The sequence below is a fragment of the Ornithorhynchus anatinus genome, chromosome 18, assembly GCF_004115215.2.
Source record: "Ornithorhynchus anatinus isolate Pmale09 chromosome 18, mOrnAna1.pri.v4, whole genome shotgun sequence".
In the NCBI taxonomy this organism is placed as follows: Eukaryota; Metazoa; Chordata; class Mammalia; order Monotremata; family Ornithorhynchidae; genus Ornithorhynchus; species Ornithorhynchus anatinus.
Window position 1 is genome coordinate 2,767,884 of NC_041745.1, and position 18,860 is coordinate 2,786,743.

Genomic DNA, 18,860 nt, shown 5'->3' on the forward strand with positions numbered 1-18,860 from the left:
GGGGAGACTGACGGACAGAAACAAGACCACAAAACAACCCCGCAGCACTTCTGTGCGTATCTTTAAATTATATATTATAATATCGATTATATATAAATATATAATTTGTATCTGTCGTACATTATAAACTATATTTATAAATTACTAGCAGTAGAGTGGCGGACAGAGTACGCACTTAACGAATGCAGTTATCGCTTTAATTGCGTTTATATGAATTATTATCGCTGTTATTATCTGGGCCCGTGGCTCTCCATGAAGGGTTTTAAAATTGTTTCCCCCGGCTTCGGTCATACCACTTCAGCAGTCCTTCAGGACTTGTGCAGAGCCTGTAAGTACCGCTCTTTTTAGACCGCCATTACGTGCCCCGTCTTACGTAACTGCAAAGAATGCTTTTATGTTTCGGACACTCGGCGTGAAAACCCGCACTCGGAGGAAGCGGGGAGGAGAAATGCTAGAAGTTGCTAGAAGGGACGAGGAAACGGAGTCCTATTCCAAGCCCTTCTCCTACTCCCCCCGCCTCGATTACTCTGTCGGTCTCCCGGCTGGCCTCCCTCCCTTCTGTCTCTTCCCGCTCCGGTCCGTACTTGGCTCTGCCGCCCCGATCGTTTCTCTACAAGCAGTGTTCAGGCCGGGTCTCCCCCGTCCCCGAGAACCTCCAGTGGTTGTCCAGCCACCTCCGCGTCGAAGAGAAATTCCTCACCGTGGGCTTTAAAGCAGTCACTCACCTCGCCCCATCCTACCTCACCTCGCTACTCTCCTACGACGACCCGGCCCGCACGCTTCGCTCCTCTAATGCCGTCCTACTCACCGTACGTCGACCTCGTCTATCTCGCCGCCGACCTCTCGCCCACGTCGGGCCTCTGGCTTTGCGACGCCCTCCCTCTTCGTATCCGCCGGACGACTCTCCCCCGAGTCGAAGGCACGTCTCCTCCGACAGGCCTTCCCCGACTAAACCCTCTTTTCCTTCTCTTCCACTCCCTTTTGCGTCGCCCTGACCTGCTCCCTTTATTCATCCCCCCTCCCAGCCCCCACTTACGTCCCTACCCGTTACGTATTTATTTATATTAACGGCCGTCTCCCCCTCTAGACTGTAAGCTCGCTGTGGGCAGAGAATATAACAATACACTGTTATATCGTACTCTCCCGAGCGTTCGGGACAGGGCCCCGCGCACAGTAGGCGCTCCGTAAATACGACCGAATGAACGGACGAAGGAATGAATGCGATCGATTGGACTGGAAACTCCCGGTTCGGTAAAATACGGTTGACTGACTTTCGATCCGTACTTGCTCTCGATAAATTAGGCTCGAGTGTTTAATCTGCTTGGGCAGGCTCTTTCTCCTGGCTCCAGATTGATAGGGAAATTTGAAAACCAGCAACGTATCGCACCTCGTTTACAATCAGGCCCTCTCTTCAGTTTAGCTGCTCGTTTTTAGCGTCCTACGGCCCGGCATCAAATGTAATATGGCGTGGCTAATGTCAAGCGTGAGGCCGACTGATCTGAACCTCTCGAGCTAAGAAGAACGCTTACGTTGCGGTTCCTGAGAATACGTTTTTGGGCCCTCGTAGCTCCCGACACTTCGGTGAGCAATATGTCGCAAAGAACGAAGTGATGCAGAAACAGCTGGTTTCTTGCGAAACGGAGTTTTGGAAAACAACAGAAAGGGGGGGAGGTTTGCCAGGGTTTAGTTTCAAAGCCCCACTGATTTATCTGCCATTTTGCTTCTCATTTCACATCAACAAAAGGAAAGATGGTATGTCTCCCATTTTGGAAGGAAATGAAGTGTTGGGCGTAAGTCTTCTTTTCTCCATTTAGCTGTTGAACAATTCAGCATTGACATTCAAAAATGTCAGTGCCGGAAGCAGCGTGGCCCGCTGGGTGAAACCCGGGCCCGGGAGCCCGAGGGACCCGGGTTCTAATCCCCGCTCCGCCGCTTGCCTGCAGTGTGACCTCTGGCAAGTCACTTCCCTTCTCTGGGCCTCAGTTCCCCGCATTGCGAAATAGAGATTCAATACCTGTTCTCCGTCGTACTTAGACTCTTCGCCCCGTGTTGGACGGGGATTGTGACCTGCCCGATGAGTAAATCAATCAATCAGTCAGTGGTATTTGTTGAGCACTTACTATATGGAGGTCACTGTACTAAGTGCTTGGGAGAGTACAATAAAACAGAATTAGCAGATTAGTTTATATCTACCCCAGCGCTTAGAATAATGCTCGACACATTGTAAACGCTTAGCAAGCACTGCGATTATTATCATTATTATTATAACAGAGTCGGTAGACGTGTTCCTTGCCCACAATGAGCTTACAGGCGAGAGTTTATCTCGCTGATTTCCTGCAGCAGCCCTGCCCACACACTTCATTCCTCTAGCTCCGGTTTGCTCACCTTGCCTCGATCTCTTCTGGTTCGCCACCGACCCCTTTCCCACATCCTTCCTCTGACCTGGAACTTCCACCCCCTCCTTCTAAGACAGACCACCACCCTCCGCACCTTCGGAGCCCTATTAAAAACCACGTCTCCTCTCGGAGGCCTTCCTCGATTAAGCCCTCTTTTCCTCTGCTCCCCCTCCTTTCTCTGTCATTTATTTGCTTGGATCCCTTTCCTTTGAAGCACTTGATATTCCCCCCATACTCATCCCCACAACACTTTCGAACACAACCCGTTTTTTATTTTTATTAACGTGCATCTCCCCATCTAGACGGTCAGGTCCTTGAGGACAGAAAACGTGTCTACCAACTCGGTTGAATTAGTCTCTGCCGATCAGTCAAGCAGTTGTACTGATCGAGTGCCTAATGGGTGCAGCTCCCAAGCGCTCAGCACAGCGCTCCGTGCACAGAAAGCCCTCGATAGGTGAGAGCAGAGGAGGTAAAAACGCCCGAGCCACCCGTTTGCCTGGCTGCACTCATTTCTGAAGAGCAATCTGGGCTCTGGCGAGGCCAGAACTCTCTAAAGAAGCACCGAAAAGAGGTTCCGTGAAGACCGCATGGTGGATGTGTGTCGCTCTTCACATTTTGAGACTCGCGGGCAAACAGAATATCAAATCGTTGTCCTCGTTGTGTCTGCGTTCCTGTCCGTGTCGTCCCTAGGCCTAAGCTGCCTTCCAGACACAATACATCGACAATCATTTGTTTTTATTTTTACTTTTCTCCACATCAGCAGAATTCGTACGGCGAGGCTTCGGGATCTCTGGATTATCCCCGGATTTGCACCAGATATAGGGTTTAAGGGATCTTGCGAAATCCCCCGTCCCCCTTGAAGGAATAAAAGGAGCCAAGGGAAGGTCTCCATTGGTTGGCGATGTTTCGATGCCTCTCAGACGCAGTCTACGATTTGTGTCTGGGTGCCGTGAAGGAAGCTGGTTTTCCCACAGAGGTAACAGTGTGGCTCACAGAAGCTGAAGGGGAGAAGAAATCTAGACTTGTATTTTTTTCTCAAGTAGATCTGTGAGGGGTCGCCTCAAACCTTGGAAGCTTGCCTTGGTTCAGATTCCAGTGACTTCCCTCGATAAGCAATTCAGAGACTGTAGAATGCCCGGAAGTGATTTTATTCCACTGAAAATATTGGGATTTTTTTGTTTCTTAATGGCCTCTTAAACGCTTCCTTGTAGACGGGGACCGGGGCTGCGTATTGTTATAGTGCTCTCTCCCGAGCGCCGAGTACAGTGCTCCGCACGCAGTCAGCGCTCAGTAGATCCGACCGACTGACCGACGGGGCGCCGAGCACTAAGGTACCGCGTTGTGAGATCCCGCACTGTCTCTCGTCCCCATTTTTACCGATGGGGAAACCGAGGCCCAGAGAGGTCAGGAGGCTTGCCTGAGGTCCCAGAGCCGGCCGGCGGTGGAGCTGGGGATTGATCCCAGGGCTCCTGATTCCCAGACCCTTCCCCTGTGCCCTGCTGCCTCCGTCCCATGGCTAATAAACCCCAGGTGACAAAAAGGCCAAGTCACAGCCAGCTGAGAAGCGCAGGGCAGCTCCCGAAATGGTCAGTCGTCATCGTCGGCATTTACTGAGCGCTCACCGCGTACGGAGCACTGTACTGAGCACCTGGGAGAGTCCAGTACAACGGAGTCGGTAGATCCGTCCTCCACCCACGGCGAGCCTACAGTTTGGCCCGGGGGGAATAAAGAATTAATAGGAATAAAGAAGTCAGAATATACAATTTATAGACACGTACATAAGTTCTGCGGGGTCGAGGATGGGGCGAATATCAAATGCCCCGAATCCCGAAAAGTCCCAGGAAGCTTCTTGAGGTTTTCTACCTCATAGAGATCGGAAATGCCGGGAGACTGTAAACTCGTTGTGGGCGGGGAACGTATCGGTTCTGTTGTTAGATTGTAATCCAAAGGCTCGGCGCAGCGCTCGGCACACCGGAAGCGCTCGGTAAATACGGCTGACTGACCGACCGAGAGCCGCCTCTAAAGAAACAGTAGAGGACTTCCGGGAAGCAGGCAAAACCAAAGCCATTATGAGATGAGAAGCGGCGTGGCCTGGTGGCTACCACCTCGGGCCCGGACGTCAGGAGGACCTGGGTTCTAATCCCGGCTCCGTCACGTGCCTGCCGGGCGATTTTGGTCAAGTCACTTCACTTCTCTGGGATTGGGATCCCTCATCTGTAAAATAGGGATTAACGTCGTGGGACACCGACTGGGTCCAACCTGATGATCTCATCCCTATCCCAGCGCTCAGAACAGTGCCCAGCGCATAGTAGGCGCTTAAATGCCGTCAGAAGGGGAAAAAAGGTTGGTGGAATCCCTGGTCTGCGACGGGATGATCCCGAAGGCCACTGGTAGGTGGCGGAGGCATATCTTCCGGGAAAAGGCGCCACCCGAAAACTCAGAGTACCGGGAAGGACACGCGGAAAATGTTCCGCGATTCCGAGAGTGTGTTTCGAAGCCCTGGGATATTTATTTTACTAGAATCCAGTGCTGTGGTATTTTCATCTGGTTAGGCTTTTGCATCTGTCAAAAGGAAAGAATGAAATTATTCAGGGCAACCTCTGCGTGACGGTCTCGTCCACTCTTGGAGCGAGGTGGAGTTTTCTTTGAAAAAAACTGTCTTGGGATCCAAAGGAGGAGTCCTGGACAGTGGAAGAAATGACCTTCCTCTGAGCTTCAACCCGAAGGGAGAAAGAAACCCTCTTTCTCGGTCCGTTCTTTGTTTCGGTCATTAGGGAAAAGAAACCCCACACGTTGACGTTTTCCCAACCTGGTTGTTGGGTTTTTTTTTAACCACAGGCGGGATTTTTCCGCACGGAAAGGTGGGTAAACATCCATCTGGCTATTTATTCAGCCGCGGCTCCGCGTTCGGCCGGTCAGTCTTGAGGGGGTCCGTTTCGACCGCACGTGTCATCCGTCCCCCCCCCCCCCGGGGGACCGTCCCTTCCAGGGTGTGGCTCGGACCTGGCCTCCTTCCTCGTCCCCGGCCACTCCTACGACGCGTAGGGACCATCTGCCGCTCTCCATTGATCTCCCGACTTTCTCCCCCTCGTGCTGGTGGGCCCGATGCGATCCGAGTGCCGAAAACGCCCCCGTCGGAGGGAGCTCCGGGCGGGAAGGGCCGGGCGGGCACGCCGAGTAGGTTGGTAGTGGAGGAGCGGAGTGTCTAATAATAATAATAATAACAACGTTGCTATCCGTCAAGCGCTTCCCACGTGCCGAGCACTGTTGTGGGCGCTGGGGTAGGTGCGGGGTCATCGGGTTGTCCCACGTGAGGCTCGCAGTCTTCATCCCCATTTTCCAGATGAGGTCACTGAGGCACCGAGAAGTCAAGTGAGTTGCCCAGGTGGCGGAGCCGGGATTAGAACCCGTGACCTCTGACTCCCGGGCCCGGGCTCTTTCCACTGAGCCACGCTGCTTCGTCTACCGCTTCCACCGCTCTGTCCCCTCGGGTGCCCCGGGCGGTGAAGTGCTCGATAAATACCGTCGACGGAGGGAGCGAGGGATTGATTGGGTTCTAAACGAATCGCTCCGCCATTTGTTTGCCGGGCGACCGCGGGCGAGTCACTTCGCTTCTCCGGGCCTCGGTCAATTCGTCTGGAAAACGGGGGTGAAGACTGTGAGCCCTATGTGGGAAAGGGACTGTGTCCAGGATGATCATCTGGTGTCTACCCCAGAGTTTAGTGCGGTGCTTGGCGCATAGGAAGAGCTTGGATACTATTATTATCATTACTGTTCTCCTCAATTCCGTCATCCGGGATTTCTCCTCCTTCCCATTTCCTGCTCCCCTCGGACCCGCCAAGTTGTGCCCACCTGAATAACCGTCATGTCAGCTTCAGGCCGGCCAGGGTCATCATAGTAATGACGATTGTGGCATTTAAGCGCTCACTGTGAGCCGAGCACTCTGCTCGGCTCCGGGGTGGAGACAAGACACCAGTCAAATCGGCCCCCCCGTCCCCCGTCCCACCCGGGGCTGCAGGAGGGGGAAGTCAGGTGATTCCCCCACTGTTCCAGCTGAGGAAACTGAGGGCCAGAGAAGGGAAGCGGCTCGCCCGAGGTCTCGCGGCAGGCAAACGGCGGAGCTGGGAGGAGAACCCAGGCGTCCTCCCACTCCCAGGCCCTTGCTCTCCCCCACGTATAACAGTATCGCAACAAACAGAAACGTACCGTAAGCTCGTTGTGGGCGTTCATTCGTTCAGCAGTATTCATCGAGCGCCTACTATGTGCAGAGCACTGGACTAAGCGCTCGGAATGTGCAGTTCGGCAACAGATAGAGGCAATCCCTGCCCGGTGACGGGCTCACGGTCTAATCGGGGGAAGGGAACGCGTCTCGTGTTATCGTGTACCCATCCGAGGGCTCGGTTGAGCGCTCTGCACGCGGTAAGCGCTCAGTAAACACGGCTGAATGAACGCACCAAGGAACGAAGTGCAATATCCCAGAGAGCCCAGAGCCGAGAGTCCCGTTCTCCGGTCGGAGGCCGCCCGTCCCCTTTGGCATTTAAGAATCCCATTTCGGAAGGCTCCCGGGCCCGGCAGCGGCCGGACACGGAGCTACGGGAGAGAGCGGGTGCCGATCCTTGATTTCCGCCCCGAGCCGGCCCACGCCCCGCGCCTCGATGGCGGCGTCCCCGTAAACGGAGCCAATCTCGGGCGGCCGAAGCCCGCCGACCTCGCCCTGCCGATCGGAGGCGCCGTGGGCCGTCGTTATTCCGCGAAGTCGCGGAACTGCTGCCCGGGGTTGGATCGGACAGCAAATCCCGTGCCGTGGGCCGGGAACGCGGCTGCCGGTTCCGTTACGGCCGACTCTCCCAAATGCTTAGCCCAGGGCTCTGCACTGAGGAGGCGCTCAATAAGCCCTGCCCGACGGACGGGGATCGCCCCAACGCCCTCGCTCCCGCAGAGCGGTCCGGTCGAGGCGCGCGAGCGCAGGTGGGTGTCCCGGGAGGCTTCCCGTTTCCTTCGGTGGCTCCCGGAAAAAGCTGGAGCGCCGCAGTCCCTCTCTTGGTCGCGTTTCAGTCGGGGGAGTCAGACGTTTGGACTCTGTCCGGTCGCCGTGAGATTTCGCTTTCGGCGATGAGAAAAAAAAATAGCAATTAAAAAAAAAAAATCACACCACGAGGTGTTTATTCGTTTCGCTTTTCTTCTTTTTATGATTTTGGCAGGATTGAGCATTTTTATTGGATCGGGAAACCCGGGAGCTGCGAGGCCAGCTGGGCTTACTGAGCTCCGATATCTTCCCGCAGCTTCACTTGGCTCGGTGTCGGGGTTGGTTTTTTCTCTTTATACCCGAGTTAGCAGATTTGCTACCCTGTCGTCGTAGGATTTATTGAGCTTTCGTCGGGTGCGGGGCCCTGTACCGAAGCCCTCGGCGTGTCCTTCCTTCCATCTGCAATTTCTTGGATGGCTACTTACCCTTCCTTTAGATGCAGAGTTTTGGGCGGGGGCGGTCAGATTCTAGCACATTCCTGGGCAGCGAAAGGCACGGCCCCCACTCTCCCCTGCTCCCGGGGCTGCGTTATTTATTTATTTTTAAATGAAACGATATCTGTTAAGCGCTTTCTGTGCGCCAGGCGGTGAATTAAGCATTGGGGTAAATACAGACTAGTCAGGTTGGACGCAGTCCCCGTCCCACCCGGGGCTCACAGTCTTAACCCCTGTTTTGACAGACCAGGGAACTGAGGCCAAGGGAAGTTCATTCATTCATTCAGCCGTATTTATCGAGCGCTCACTGGTTGGTATCTGTTAAGCGCTTGCTACGTGCAAAGCACTGTTCTAAGCGCTGGGGGGGAATACAGGGCGATCAGGTCGTCCCACGTGGCGCTCACCGTCTTCATCCCCGTTTTCCAGATGAGGTCACTGAGGCCCCAATCCCAAACGCTCAGTCATGGTACGGCCGAGTGTCAACTGAGCGTCTCCCCCCTACTTAAACCGTAAACCCCACGTGGAACGGAGACGTGTTCGAGCCGATTAACTTATATCTACCCCGGTGCTTAGAACGGTGCCTGACAGAAAAATAAGCGCTTCGGATGATACCCTAATAATGATGATAACGATAATACTGTGCTCTGCAGACAGAAGGCAGTCGGTAAGTTCTGTTCGGTAGGCGGATTCGTGATCGTAATAACGTCGGTATCTGTTAAGCGCTTACTATGTGCAGAGCACCGCTCTTACGCGCTGGGGTAGATCCAGGGTCGTCGGGTCGTCCCACGTGAGGCTCACGGTCTTCGTCCCCGTTTTCCAGATGAGGTCACCGAGGCACAGCGAAGCGAAGCGACTTGCCCACGGAGCCGGGATTCGAACCCATGCCCTCGGGCTCCCAGGCCCGGGCTCTTTCCACCGAGCCCCGCTGCTTCTCGTAACCGGTAATGATCAGAATCATTGACCGGTTCACTACACGAGGCCCAAAGCTTTTGTTCTCTTCGGTGGTATCGATCGCTCACCGACTGCCGGCTACCGTACTAAGCGCGAGGGCAGATGCAGGGTAATCAAGTCGGGCACGGGCCCCGTCCCACGTGGGACGCAGAGTCTTAATCCCCATTTTCCAGATGCGGCAACTGAGGCCCGGAGGAGTTAAGCGGCTTTTTAAAAAAAAATACTAGGCGTCAGCCTCTTCGCAAACGGCGAAGCCCCGGGAACGTGATAAGCACCTTCTCGCCTCGTCTGTGGGTTTCTGCCATCTTCGGAGCGGACGGACACCGGGAAGGTCGCACCTATAAAGTTCCGCGCCCTTTTTGCGGTAAAAATGAAAGCCGCGGCCGTTTCTTCTCTTCACGCTAGACGGGTCCTAGGAAAGTAAAGAAAAACACGCATCGCTACCAGGGTGCTAGGGCGGTTTATCTTCTCACGCGGCCGTTAGGCCATCGGAAGATCCGGAACGAGGGGGAAGAGAACGTCTATCCGACAGGGAGGGCTTTATTGAAGGGGACGGTGGCGTTTCAAAGGGGAGGCTGTCGAGTCCCAAAAGAGCCTTCGAGCGGGGTCTCCTCAGCGTGCTTCTGAGGCCACGGCTCCGCCGGTCGGGAGGAGAGGTAGAAACGCGGGCCGCACAGAGCCGCCGTGTGTTCGAGCCGTTCCCCGCGCCCGCGGAGGTTTATTTACGTATCGGGAGAGTAAATGAGGAGAACAGATGGCCACCAGACGTTCGGTGGTCCCGTGCCCTCGGGGGGGGGTCTCGCGTCGGGCCCGGCGAAAGAGCCCGTCCGGGCCGGGGGCGTCTAGTACGGTGACCGGCGAGGGTCCCCGGGGAAGCCCTCGGATCGTACAGGGCCGCCCGGGTCCCCCGCTCGCGATACCGCCGCGGCTCGCTCGGAGGGGACTTAATTCACATGGAAATATCCAGTTCCTCTCCCTCGGAAAACCCGGTCGGGGAAGGTCACCGTTTCATCAGAGGCCCTCGGATAAAGAGGCAGAAGAGACTTCGGCCTCCCCAAACGGATCCTCTTTCTTCAGGCCGCCTCCGGGCCGGGGCTGGGCGTCGGACGGCCTCAGAGGCCGCCGTTTAGGCGTTTGGAAACGTCGGCTCTCCATTGCTTTTCTCGCTATTGTTTATAATAAGCATGAACCTGCAATCTGTTTCCTCCCCAGGTTTTCCGGGGGCCTGCTGATTTGTTATTATAAGGCCGTTCTTGGGCGGTGGGCTTCTGGCGCGGGGTTTTTTTTTTTCCCCCTCTCCCCCCCCTCTAAAGAGAGGACGGTCGTAGGAGCGTTTGTTTTCGATCTGAGAGGTGGCAGCCAAAAAGGATTACACGATTCCCTACAAACAGCTCTAAAAGAGGAGGAGAAGAGGTCAGGATGGGGACCTATTAACCCTCGCGGTGACCCCTGACAGAAATTGTTTAGATGAGGAACAGGGCGATATGAAGTTGGCCGGAGAACAAGAAATGATAGCGCCGATTCGTCACGCGGCGGAGTGCATCTCCCGCCGGAACCCGGAGCCTCGGGGACCGTCTTCCTAGCGCTCCCTCCGTTAGCTACGCCGCTCGCCCTGGTGCCCGAGAACCCTTTGATAGCGCAGAGGTCCCGTGGCGTCCCGGAGACCGGCTCCGGCACCCTCGTTTTTTTCTTTCTTTCCTCCCCAGATTCAAAATCCTTTTTAGGCGTTGAGAGCGTCGACCGTGTAGAGCGGGACCGGGGAATTCCTTAGAATGATTGATTTTGCTCGGCGAGGAAGGAAGTCGCTTATCAGTAGAGGCCTCTGGAGTAGAGAGCTTCATGGGAGCGCACGTAGATACGCCGAACGGCAGACTTCGGGCTTTTAAGCCAAGAGCTGAAGGCCAAGGGGCCGGGCCCTCAAGAGGTATCGATTAATACCGTGTATCGCGTCTCACCGCGGCCGTCTGATTTTTCTCTCGTTGCGACGTTCGATATCTGTCGGGGTTGGGCAGGGGGACGGACCTGGGAAGATCGGGATTTGAGATCCCCGGGCAAAGCCTGCCCGGAGGAGAGGAGGGTGGAGAGGGTGGGAGGTACCGGTCACCGTAGCGCGCCAGGGAAGCATCGGTGCCTCCAATCCCCGAACGCTCTGCACGTCATGGCCCGGTGATAGAGCACGGATTTAGGAGTCGGACGGACCTGGTTTCCTAAGGCCGACTCTGCCGCCTGCCTGCCGTGGGACCGTGGGCAAGTCACTTCCGCGGCCTCCGTGCCTCGGTTGCCCCACTTATAAAACGGGGATTAGGCGTGAGCCCCAGGTGGGACGTGGATTGGGTCCAACCTTAATAACTCGTACCTATCCAGTCTTGGGTACGGTGTCGGCCACATAGTGAGCGCTAGCGATTTCCTTAAAAAAACGCCAAAGCCAGACTCTCCTCCTCCCCGTCCCCCCCACCTCCCAGTAACCTTGTTGCCAGGGAAGGGAGGAAAAAAGCAGGAAGATCCCCAAGTTGCTCAGATAGCCTCTGCACGTTGGTGGCCCTGGGCGACTGCCCAGGCCGCAGCCTCTTAAACCGGGCCTGATATTTATATTATAAGGCCGGTGTGAAAATATAGGGGGCGTTCAAATCCCAGAGTGCAGGGGGTGTAAGCATTTCCAGAGGGATTTAATTATTATTATTGTTATTATTACTCTGAGTTTCTGAGCGGCCCCGTCACGCCCGTGCCCTTGCTCACTTCGGCGGACAGTGGAATTGTACGTGCTCTGTCTTCCTCCCGACTGGTCCCGCCTCTGTCCCCGTGGCCGGGGTGGCGGCCGTAATGTCCGTTGCCCTCGGGCCACCACCCTGCGGTCGCCTCTTCGGAACTCGGAGGGGTTTGAAGCGGCCCGGATTCCTCGGATCTGTGTGACGCTTTGGTTTTCCCAAGCCGCTGGGCCGCTCCGTCAGTCAACTCGTCTTACCTCCAGGATGACCCTGTGAGAATAGGGAGAGGCAGGTATCACCCCCTGCCTTCCACCCATGAGGAAACCGGGACCGGAGGTTAAGTGACTGGCCCGAGGTCACCCGGCGGGCCGGTGGCAGAGGGGGGACTAGAACTCGGGTCTCGCGACGGGCGGTTCCACGCTCTTTCCGCCGGAACCCAACCCAGGCCATCGGCCCCCTCTGGAAATCTTTCCGGAGAACGGGGGCCCGGGACGGGCGGCGGCCCGGTGAGGTTGGGTGGGTGGTGAGCACGAAGCAGAGAGGAACCAGGTAGCCACCGGGCCACTAGATTAAAACCTCCTCCAGGCCAGGTCTTCCAACTCCGCTTCCTCTCCCGGGCGTTCGGCGGAGCGCTCCGTAGATGCTCAACGTCCTGGGTTTGGAGGTTGTCCCGTATTCTGCTTTTAAAACTGTACTCCTCTAGACCGGAAGCTCCTTGTGGGCGGAGGACGCGTCTGTCGACTCCGTTCTAGTTTCCCCTCCCCGGCGTTTAGTACAGTGCCCCTCACGCCCGCCCCCTCGGTGGATTACCCGTTTCCAGGCCCACCCCAAGGGCAGGCACGATGAGGTGGCGTGTGCCTCCGAGATGGATCGGTTTCTACCCTCTTCCCTCCCCGCCCCGTGTCCTGCAGACTGACGTGTTGGTGGTGAGCTGTGACCTGGTGACAGACGTGGCTTTGCACGAGGTGGTGGATCTGTTCCGAGCCCACGACGCCACCCTGTCCATGCTGATGAAGAGGGGACCCGACTCCACGGAGCCGATCCCGGGACAGAAGGGGAAAAAAAAGCCAGGTAAGGAGGCCCGGGGCCCCGCCCGGCTCCGGATGACCGGCGAGAGGGAACGCCTGACGGTTTCCTCGGGTCGGGCGGCGGGATCGCCCCGAGTCCGAAACCGGTACTTTTCTCAGTCCGGAATATCCGGTGAAATTCTACTGCGTCGGGTGCTTGGGGGAGGACTGTAGGATTAGCGGCCGCCATCCCCGTCCTCAGGGAGTGTACGGTTCAGCGTGATTTCGGCGTCTCTGTTGCACTGGATGGCCGAAGGCCTCCCCCCCGACGGTCGTCTCTCAGCTCCTACCGTTCGAGCGTGACGACGCGCCAGGTTCGGCTCGGAGAGGTGACCCGAGGTCCCGCACCTACCCTCGTCCTACCCGGGACCCTCGATCCGAAAGGGCGGGAGAGCGGGCGTTTTCGTCCCCGTCGAGCGGACGAGGAAACCGAGGGGATAAATAGCTTGCCCGCGGCCACCCGGCAGCGGGCAGTTACGTTGCTGGGACCGGAGCCCGGATCAACCGATCCGGCCATCTGTCGGGGGTATTTATTGAGCGCTTACCGTGCGCAGAACACTGTACTAAGCCCTCGGAAAGTACAAATTGGGCAACAGATAGAGACGCTCCCTCCCCAGCAGCGGGCTCGCGGTCTAGCAGACGACCCATTTGCAGAGCACCTGGGAGAGGACGACGCGACGGGATTGGCCGACACGTTCCCTGCCCGTAAGGAGCGCGGCGTCCAGAGGTCGACCGGTCGATCAGTGGTATTTCCTGAGCGCTTACTACGTGCAGAGCACTGTTCCGAGCGCTTGGGAGAGTCCGATACAGGAGAGCAGGCAGGCACCTTCTCTGCCCGTACCGGGCGTACAGCACGGAGGGGGAGGCAGATCGGATGAGCAGCGCGGGGAAGCAGGGGGGCTCGGCGGAAAGAGCCCGGGCTTGGGAGTCCGTGGTCGTGGGTTCCAGTCCCGCTCCGCCACCCGGCAGCTGGGTGACTTTGGGCCAGTCGCCTCGCTCCTCGGCGCCTCAGCGACCTCATCTGTAAAAGGGGGATGAAGACCGGGACCCCACGTGGGACGACGTGATAACCCCGTATCCACCCCAGCGCTTAGAACAGTGCTCGGCTTAACAGATACCAACGTCATTGTTATTATCCTTATCAGATCGCCCGCTCCCCCAGTCCCGGGCTGTTCCCCCCAGGCTCACGACGGCCCCCGTTTTCCTAGCGTGCGGGGCTCGTCGAGGCCGGGGTCAAAGAAAGCACCCGTACCGCAGGACAAGGGCAGGCTAGAGACCGGGATTTCTCCCGGACCCTTCGGCCACGGAGCCGGAGAGGCAAAAGAGACGCCCGCCCCAAAGCGGATTTTTCTCCCCCTTGACGGGAACAGATGGTGCCGTGTCCTGAACGCGGAAGCCTTGAACCGATAAGGCCGACGGAGAACCGGGGGTTTGGTCTCTGCTCCCTTCCGTGGCCTCTGTAAAGACCTTCCTCGGCTCTGTTTCTGTTTGCGGCCATCTGAGGCTGGGGAGGGAGTCAGAGAGCAACGTGGCCTACTGGGTAGAGCGTGGGAGTCAGAAGGACCCAACGTCTAATCCCCGCTCTGCCACTCATCGGCTGTGTGACCTCGGGCAAGTCACTTTACTTCCCTGGGCCTCAGTTACCTCAGCTGTAAGATGGGGATTAAGATTGGGAGCCCCAGGCGGGCCGGGGTCCGTGTCCAGACCCATTCGCTCATCTCCACCCCAGCGCAGAGAACGGTGCCCGGCACGTAGTGAGCGCTCAACGAATGCCGCCATTAGAGAGCGAGCCAGGTCTCCCCCCGGAACAAAGAGCTACCCCCCGGCGAGCCACGGGGATGCTCTTCGGAGGCGGTCGTCGTATTTTGACGGACGACCCCCTTCGCCACGGCAGCCCCTGAGAAGCAACCACGAGGGAGGCGAAGAGGTGGTAGAGAGGCAACCGCTTAGACTCTAAGCCCCGGGAGGGATAGGGACCGTGTCCAGCCTCATAAACTCGCATCTACCCCAGCGCGTAGCGAAGCGGAGCGCTCGCTGCGTAGTTAGCGCTTAAGAGATACCGCGAAACGAAACAGCTTCGCCGCAAACCTGACTGGGAGGCGGCGACCGCTTCCCGGGCACCCGGTGGTCCGAGGTGTTCCTGCGAGCCCGAGTCGGGTAGAGTCGGCGTTTCTTCCCAGGGCGGCCGAGGGCGACACCGGCCACGCTGCAGCTCTTAAAGCAGGACGGAACCGTTACGGGCTCTGCCGAACCGGCAGCCGTCGAGGCACCGGCGAAGCGTGACCGCCCCGTCGGAGTCGCGTGGCTTGGGATTGGCCGGCGCTACCTGGAGCTCACCGACTCCTGTGTAACGGGGATGAGGTTTAGAGAGATTCGCCTGGCTCGGCGGTCGCTCCCCGTGATTTACGGAGCGCTTTTAAAAAAAAAAAAAAAATGCAGGTAAATAGACCCGAGGCCGAACGGTCGTCCGGGAGCTCTCGGGAACGGCCGTTCAAACCGGGGCCGAAGCTACCCAAACCCGGGTTCTTCAGAGGGAGGTTCCCCAAGCGCGGAGCGCTCTCCAGACCTGACCGAAGAACGGGGGGAGGAGGTGCGCGGTAAATACTCCCCCTCATCAGTGATGAGTGAAAAATCAAGCTGGATAAGGGTAATCCGACGTGTAATTAGCCAACGTGGCAGAGGAGATAGAGATGTATCGAGATAAGCTATCGAGCGAACTAGAGCAGGCAGACGGTTAAGTCGGAGACGGCGCACCCAGGCGAAGGAGAAGCTGAAGAAGAAGCAACGTGGCCTGGTGGGTAGAGCCCGGGTCTGGGAGTCGGAAGGACCCGGGTGCCAGTCCCAGCTCCGCCATCTATCTGCCGGGTGACCTTGGGCGAGGCACTTGGCTTCTCTGTGTCTCAGCTTCCTCATCCGGAAAATGGGAATTAAGACCGTCAATCCCCGGGGGGGGGGGGGGGGGGCGTGGACCGTTTCCAGTGGGATTAACTGGCATCTACCCCAGCACTCAGTACAGTGTCTAGCACCTAATAAGCACTTAACAAGTACCGTCAAATGCATCTCTCCCCACCCCCAATTAGGAGAGGGGGTTAAGTGTTTCGGCCTTACAGTTTTCCGTTTACCTCCACCGTGCAGGATTCCAGTGGCCTTTATAGATCGAATCCCCGGGATGGCTTCCCTCTAAGCCTCAGTTGCGGGACTCTGAGATGAGAAGGAACGTAGCAGTCTTACACCCTCTTTAGACTACAGTGAACAGATGCCTGAACTCGAACTTGGGAAGTTCCCGGACTGGACTCGGGAACGGTCGAGTCCGACTGACCCCGTTTCGGCCCCCGGTGCCGAAGGCCCCAGATGCCGGGTTTTCCAACGCGAGAAACCGTTTCTTTCCGGACTCGAGAGACCCGGGGTTTCCGCCAGCGGCCCGTCCTCGCGAGGTCCTCCCGTCGGGAATCCCCATCGGCCTCAGCCCGTGATCCTTCGCAGGACAACCTAGGCGTTGTCCTGTCAAAATCTTCACTTGAAATTAGGCAATAGAAAGCAGTGCTGGGGGAGAAGAATAATTGAAAGTTGATTGCTTCCCCCCGCAGAGGCCCTTTATTCTCAAGAATTTAAAGAAAGAATAAAAAAAAACCCAGGCTCAGCCACCGAGCGGTTCGATAGTAGGAGCCCGAGCTTTTCCGATTCTGGGCCAGTTTGGCAAACGGGAAGCATTTTTGCGGCGAAACCCGCGGTCGCGTCACCGATTTGCCGACTGGTCCGTCTGCCCCCTTCGGAGTCGACCTGGCTCCCGACGAAGGCTCCCTCTACCAAGGCAAATGACGAAGGCACAGGTGAAGCCTCGCCGTAACAAACAGCGCTTAGAGCGAGACCCTCGTAACGAGGGGGACCCTCGCGACGTCAGGCCCGAACATAACGAGCTCTTGTTCGCGTGGGCATCCTTCGGAAACGTCGGGACTCTCGCAGGAACAAGGTCCCCCTTGTGTAAGTTTTGTAGTCACCGACCACAGGCCCCGGCATCATTATCTATAAAAATAATACCGCGGGGCAAAACACACACACACGGCTTTTGAGCGGCGAATACCCGGGGCCGGATGCCAAAGCCATGGGAGGTTGGGTGGGGGACGGTGGCGGGCTGGCGGGGCGGGGGGAGAAAACCCGGCCACCCAGGGGGCAGCTGGAAGCGGGGGCCGGGGCTCCCGAGGGATGACGGGAGTAGAGACGGGAGCCCGCCGGCTCGGGGCGGGGGAAAGGATAGGATGCAACGCGACGGGACGGGGAAACGCAACCTGATGCCCGCTTGCGAAAGTACAAGAGAGACGTGAGCCACTCGCCCCGTGCCGAAGGAGTCGCCGCTCCAGGCGGGGAGACGGCCCCGGAGATATTTCCAGGTGGGGTCACCGATGCGAGGACCTGTCCGGTGGCCCCTCTCTGGGTACGGAAGCGACCGGGGTGCTTGGTACGGAAGCGCACAGGGTACGCGAGAGAGGCAGGGTGGCCTAGCGGACGGACCCCGGGCCCGGCAGTCAGAGAGAGCCGGGATTAGATGCCGCTTGTCCGCCGGGTGACCTTGGGCAAGTCCCTTCATTCCTCTGCGCCTCAGTCACCTCGTCGGTAAAACGGGGATTGAGACCTCGAGCCCCGTGTGAGACGTGGACTGCGTCCGACCCGATGAACTCGTATCGGGCCCGGCTCTCGGTACGGTGCCTGGCACCGAGTAAGCGCTTAGCGAGTACCCTAAAAAAAAGAAAGCACCGAAGGAGGGTTTAAATGAAGAGATGCGTAGGTAGGCGGTGGGGGAGGCTGCCGCGTCGACTGGAGGACGAGGCAGAGAGAGAGGGCACGAGGGGGAGGAGCGCCCGAGGGTGGCCAGGCCGGTGAGAGATGGGGTGCAGAAGAGGCCGCGCCACAAACCCGGGTTCAGCTCTCCGGGATCGGGTAGAAATCCCAGCGGCGCGCTGGTCTTCTCTCCCGGCCGACGCGGGGCCGGCCGATGGTTTGGGTTGATTTTCCTCCTCCTCCTCTGTGTCCTTCAGTGGAGCAGCGCGACTTCGTCGGCGTGGACGACACCGGCAAGAGGCTGCTCTTCATGGCTAACGAAGCTGACTTGGACGAGGAGCTGGTCATTAAGAGATCCATCCTGCACAAGTAAGCTGAAGGGTTTGGGGTAATTCTCATGCGGTATTCAAAACAAAACAAAAACGTCCCCTGCCCCCCCCCCCCCCCCCCAAAAAAAAGGAATATGTGAATGAGCGAGACGGACTTGGACTTCCTGGAGCCGGCTCCCATCTTTCCCAAGTTTGACAGCAGCTTCCCGAAAGATAAAGGGCGACTTTATCTCATGGAGGATCCCTTAGTCTTTCGATTTCATTATACCTCTCCTGGCCTAAGCAGGATGATGAGATTGAAAAGATGTGGGGGCGGGGAAAGCCCGTAAGAACCAGAAGATTCGGTAGAAAATCTGGTTCTGGCTTTGGTCAACAAAAAAATGACCCGCATTAGAGAAGGTTCCAAGTGAGCACGGCTGTCTCGTCTCCCCTCTTCCCACCGAGCCGAATCTCTAGTTTCCGTGGAACGTTTCGGCTTCTGAGTCTCCGTGGGAGGTGGATAAATGAGGTTCTCTTCAGGGCTTTCCGGCAACAATTAAAAAGCGGCCCACAGGGAGGACGAGACTCGCCTGCTCACCTCTTCGAGGTGCCTTTCTCGGAAGAACCGGCAAGACAGAATAACTCATGGTGCCCCACGGGGCCTGAAACTCTCAGGCCAGTAGCTTTGGAGCCAGGACCGGCATTCCGGAAACCCAGATTTTACCTAATCCCAAGTGAAGTTATACTAGATGTATTCTGTTTTGCTTCTGTTACTCATGATCAAATGGACACCAGATTAAACACCCCCCCCCCCCCCGCCCCTCGCAGGCGTTAGGGAATACTTGTCTTAACAAAAACCAGCGTCAGCCAGGTCATCCTCTGGAACCTCGCGGATCGGCCCTCTCGGTAAAATCGAAACCCGCTCAAAGACGTTCGGCCTCGAGGCGTCGGAGGAATTTGATGGGCTGAGGGGAGGGAGACTCGAGACGCTTCTCCTCCTGACCACGTAGAAGCGAGACGCGTAAAGGAGTGTTGTGCTGTATCTTCCTTTAGCTCTGTGCGGTTTGTCCTCCCTCCGCAAACTCTCGGTTGTACAGGAGCCAGGAGGCGAGGGCCACCGTTTCCCCTTCCAGAAACCGAAGCCAGGGAACTTCACTCGGCTCCAACAGATGTTCCGATCTCTAAGGCCGAGGGCTT

At 57.3% G+C, this 18,860-nt stretch overlaps 1 protein-coding gene across 3 annotated transcripts in view; it reads left to right on the forward strand.

Annotated features, from left to right (window-relative positions):
• Nucleotides 1-18,860, forward strand: part of EIF2B3 (eukaryotic translation initiation factor 2B subunit gamma) — a 128,683-nt gene that overhangs the window by 25,333 nt on the left and 84,490 nt on the right. For all 3 annotated transcript variants that reach the window (XM_029046837.1, XM_029046839.1, XM_029046838.1), the window contains exons 4-5: nucleotides 12,424-12,583; nucleotides 17,613-17,724. In XM_029046837.1, the coding sequence (XP_028902670.1) occupies nucleotides 12,424-12,583; nucleotides 17,613-17,724 (272 nt within the window). The remainder of the gene's footprint in view (nucleotides 1-12,423; nucleotides 12,584-17,612; nucleotides 17,725-18,860) is intronic.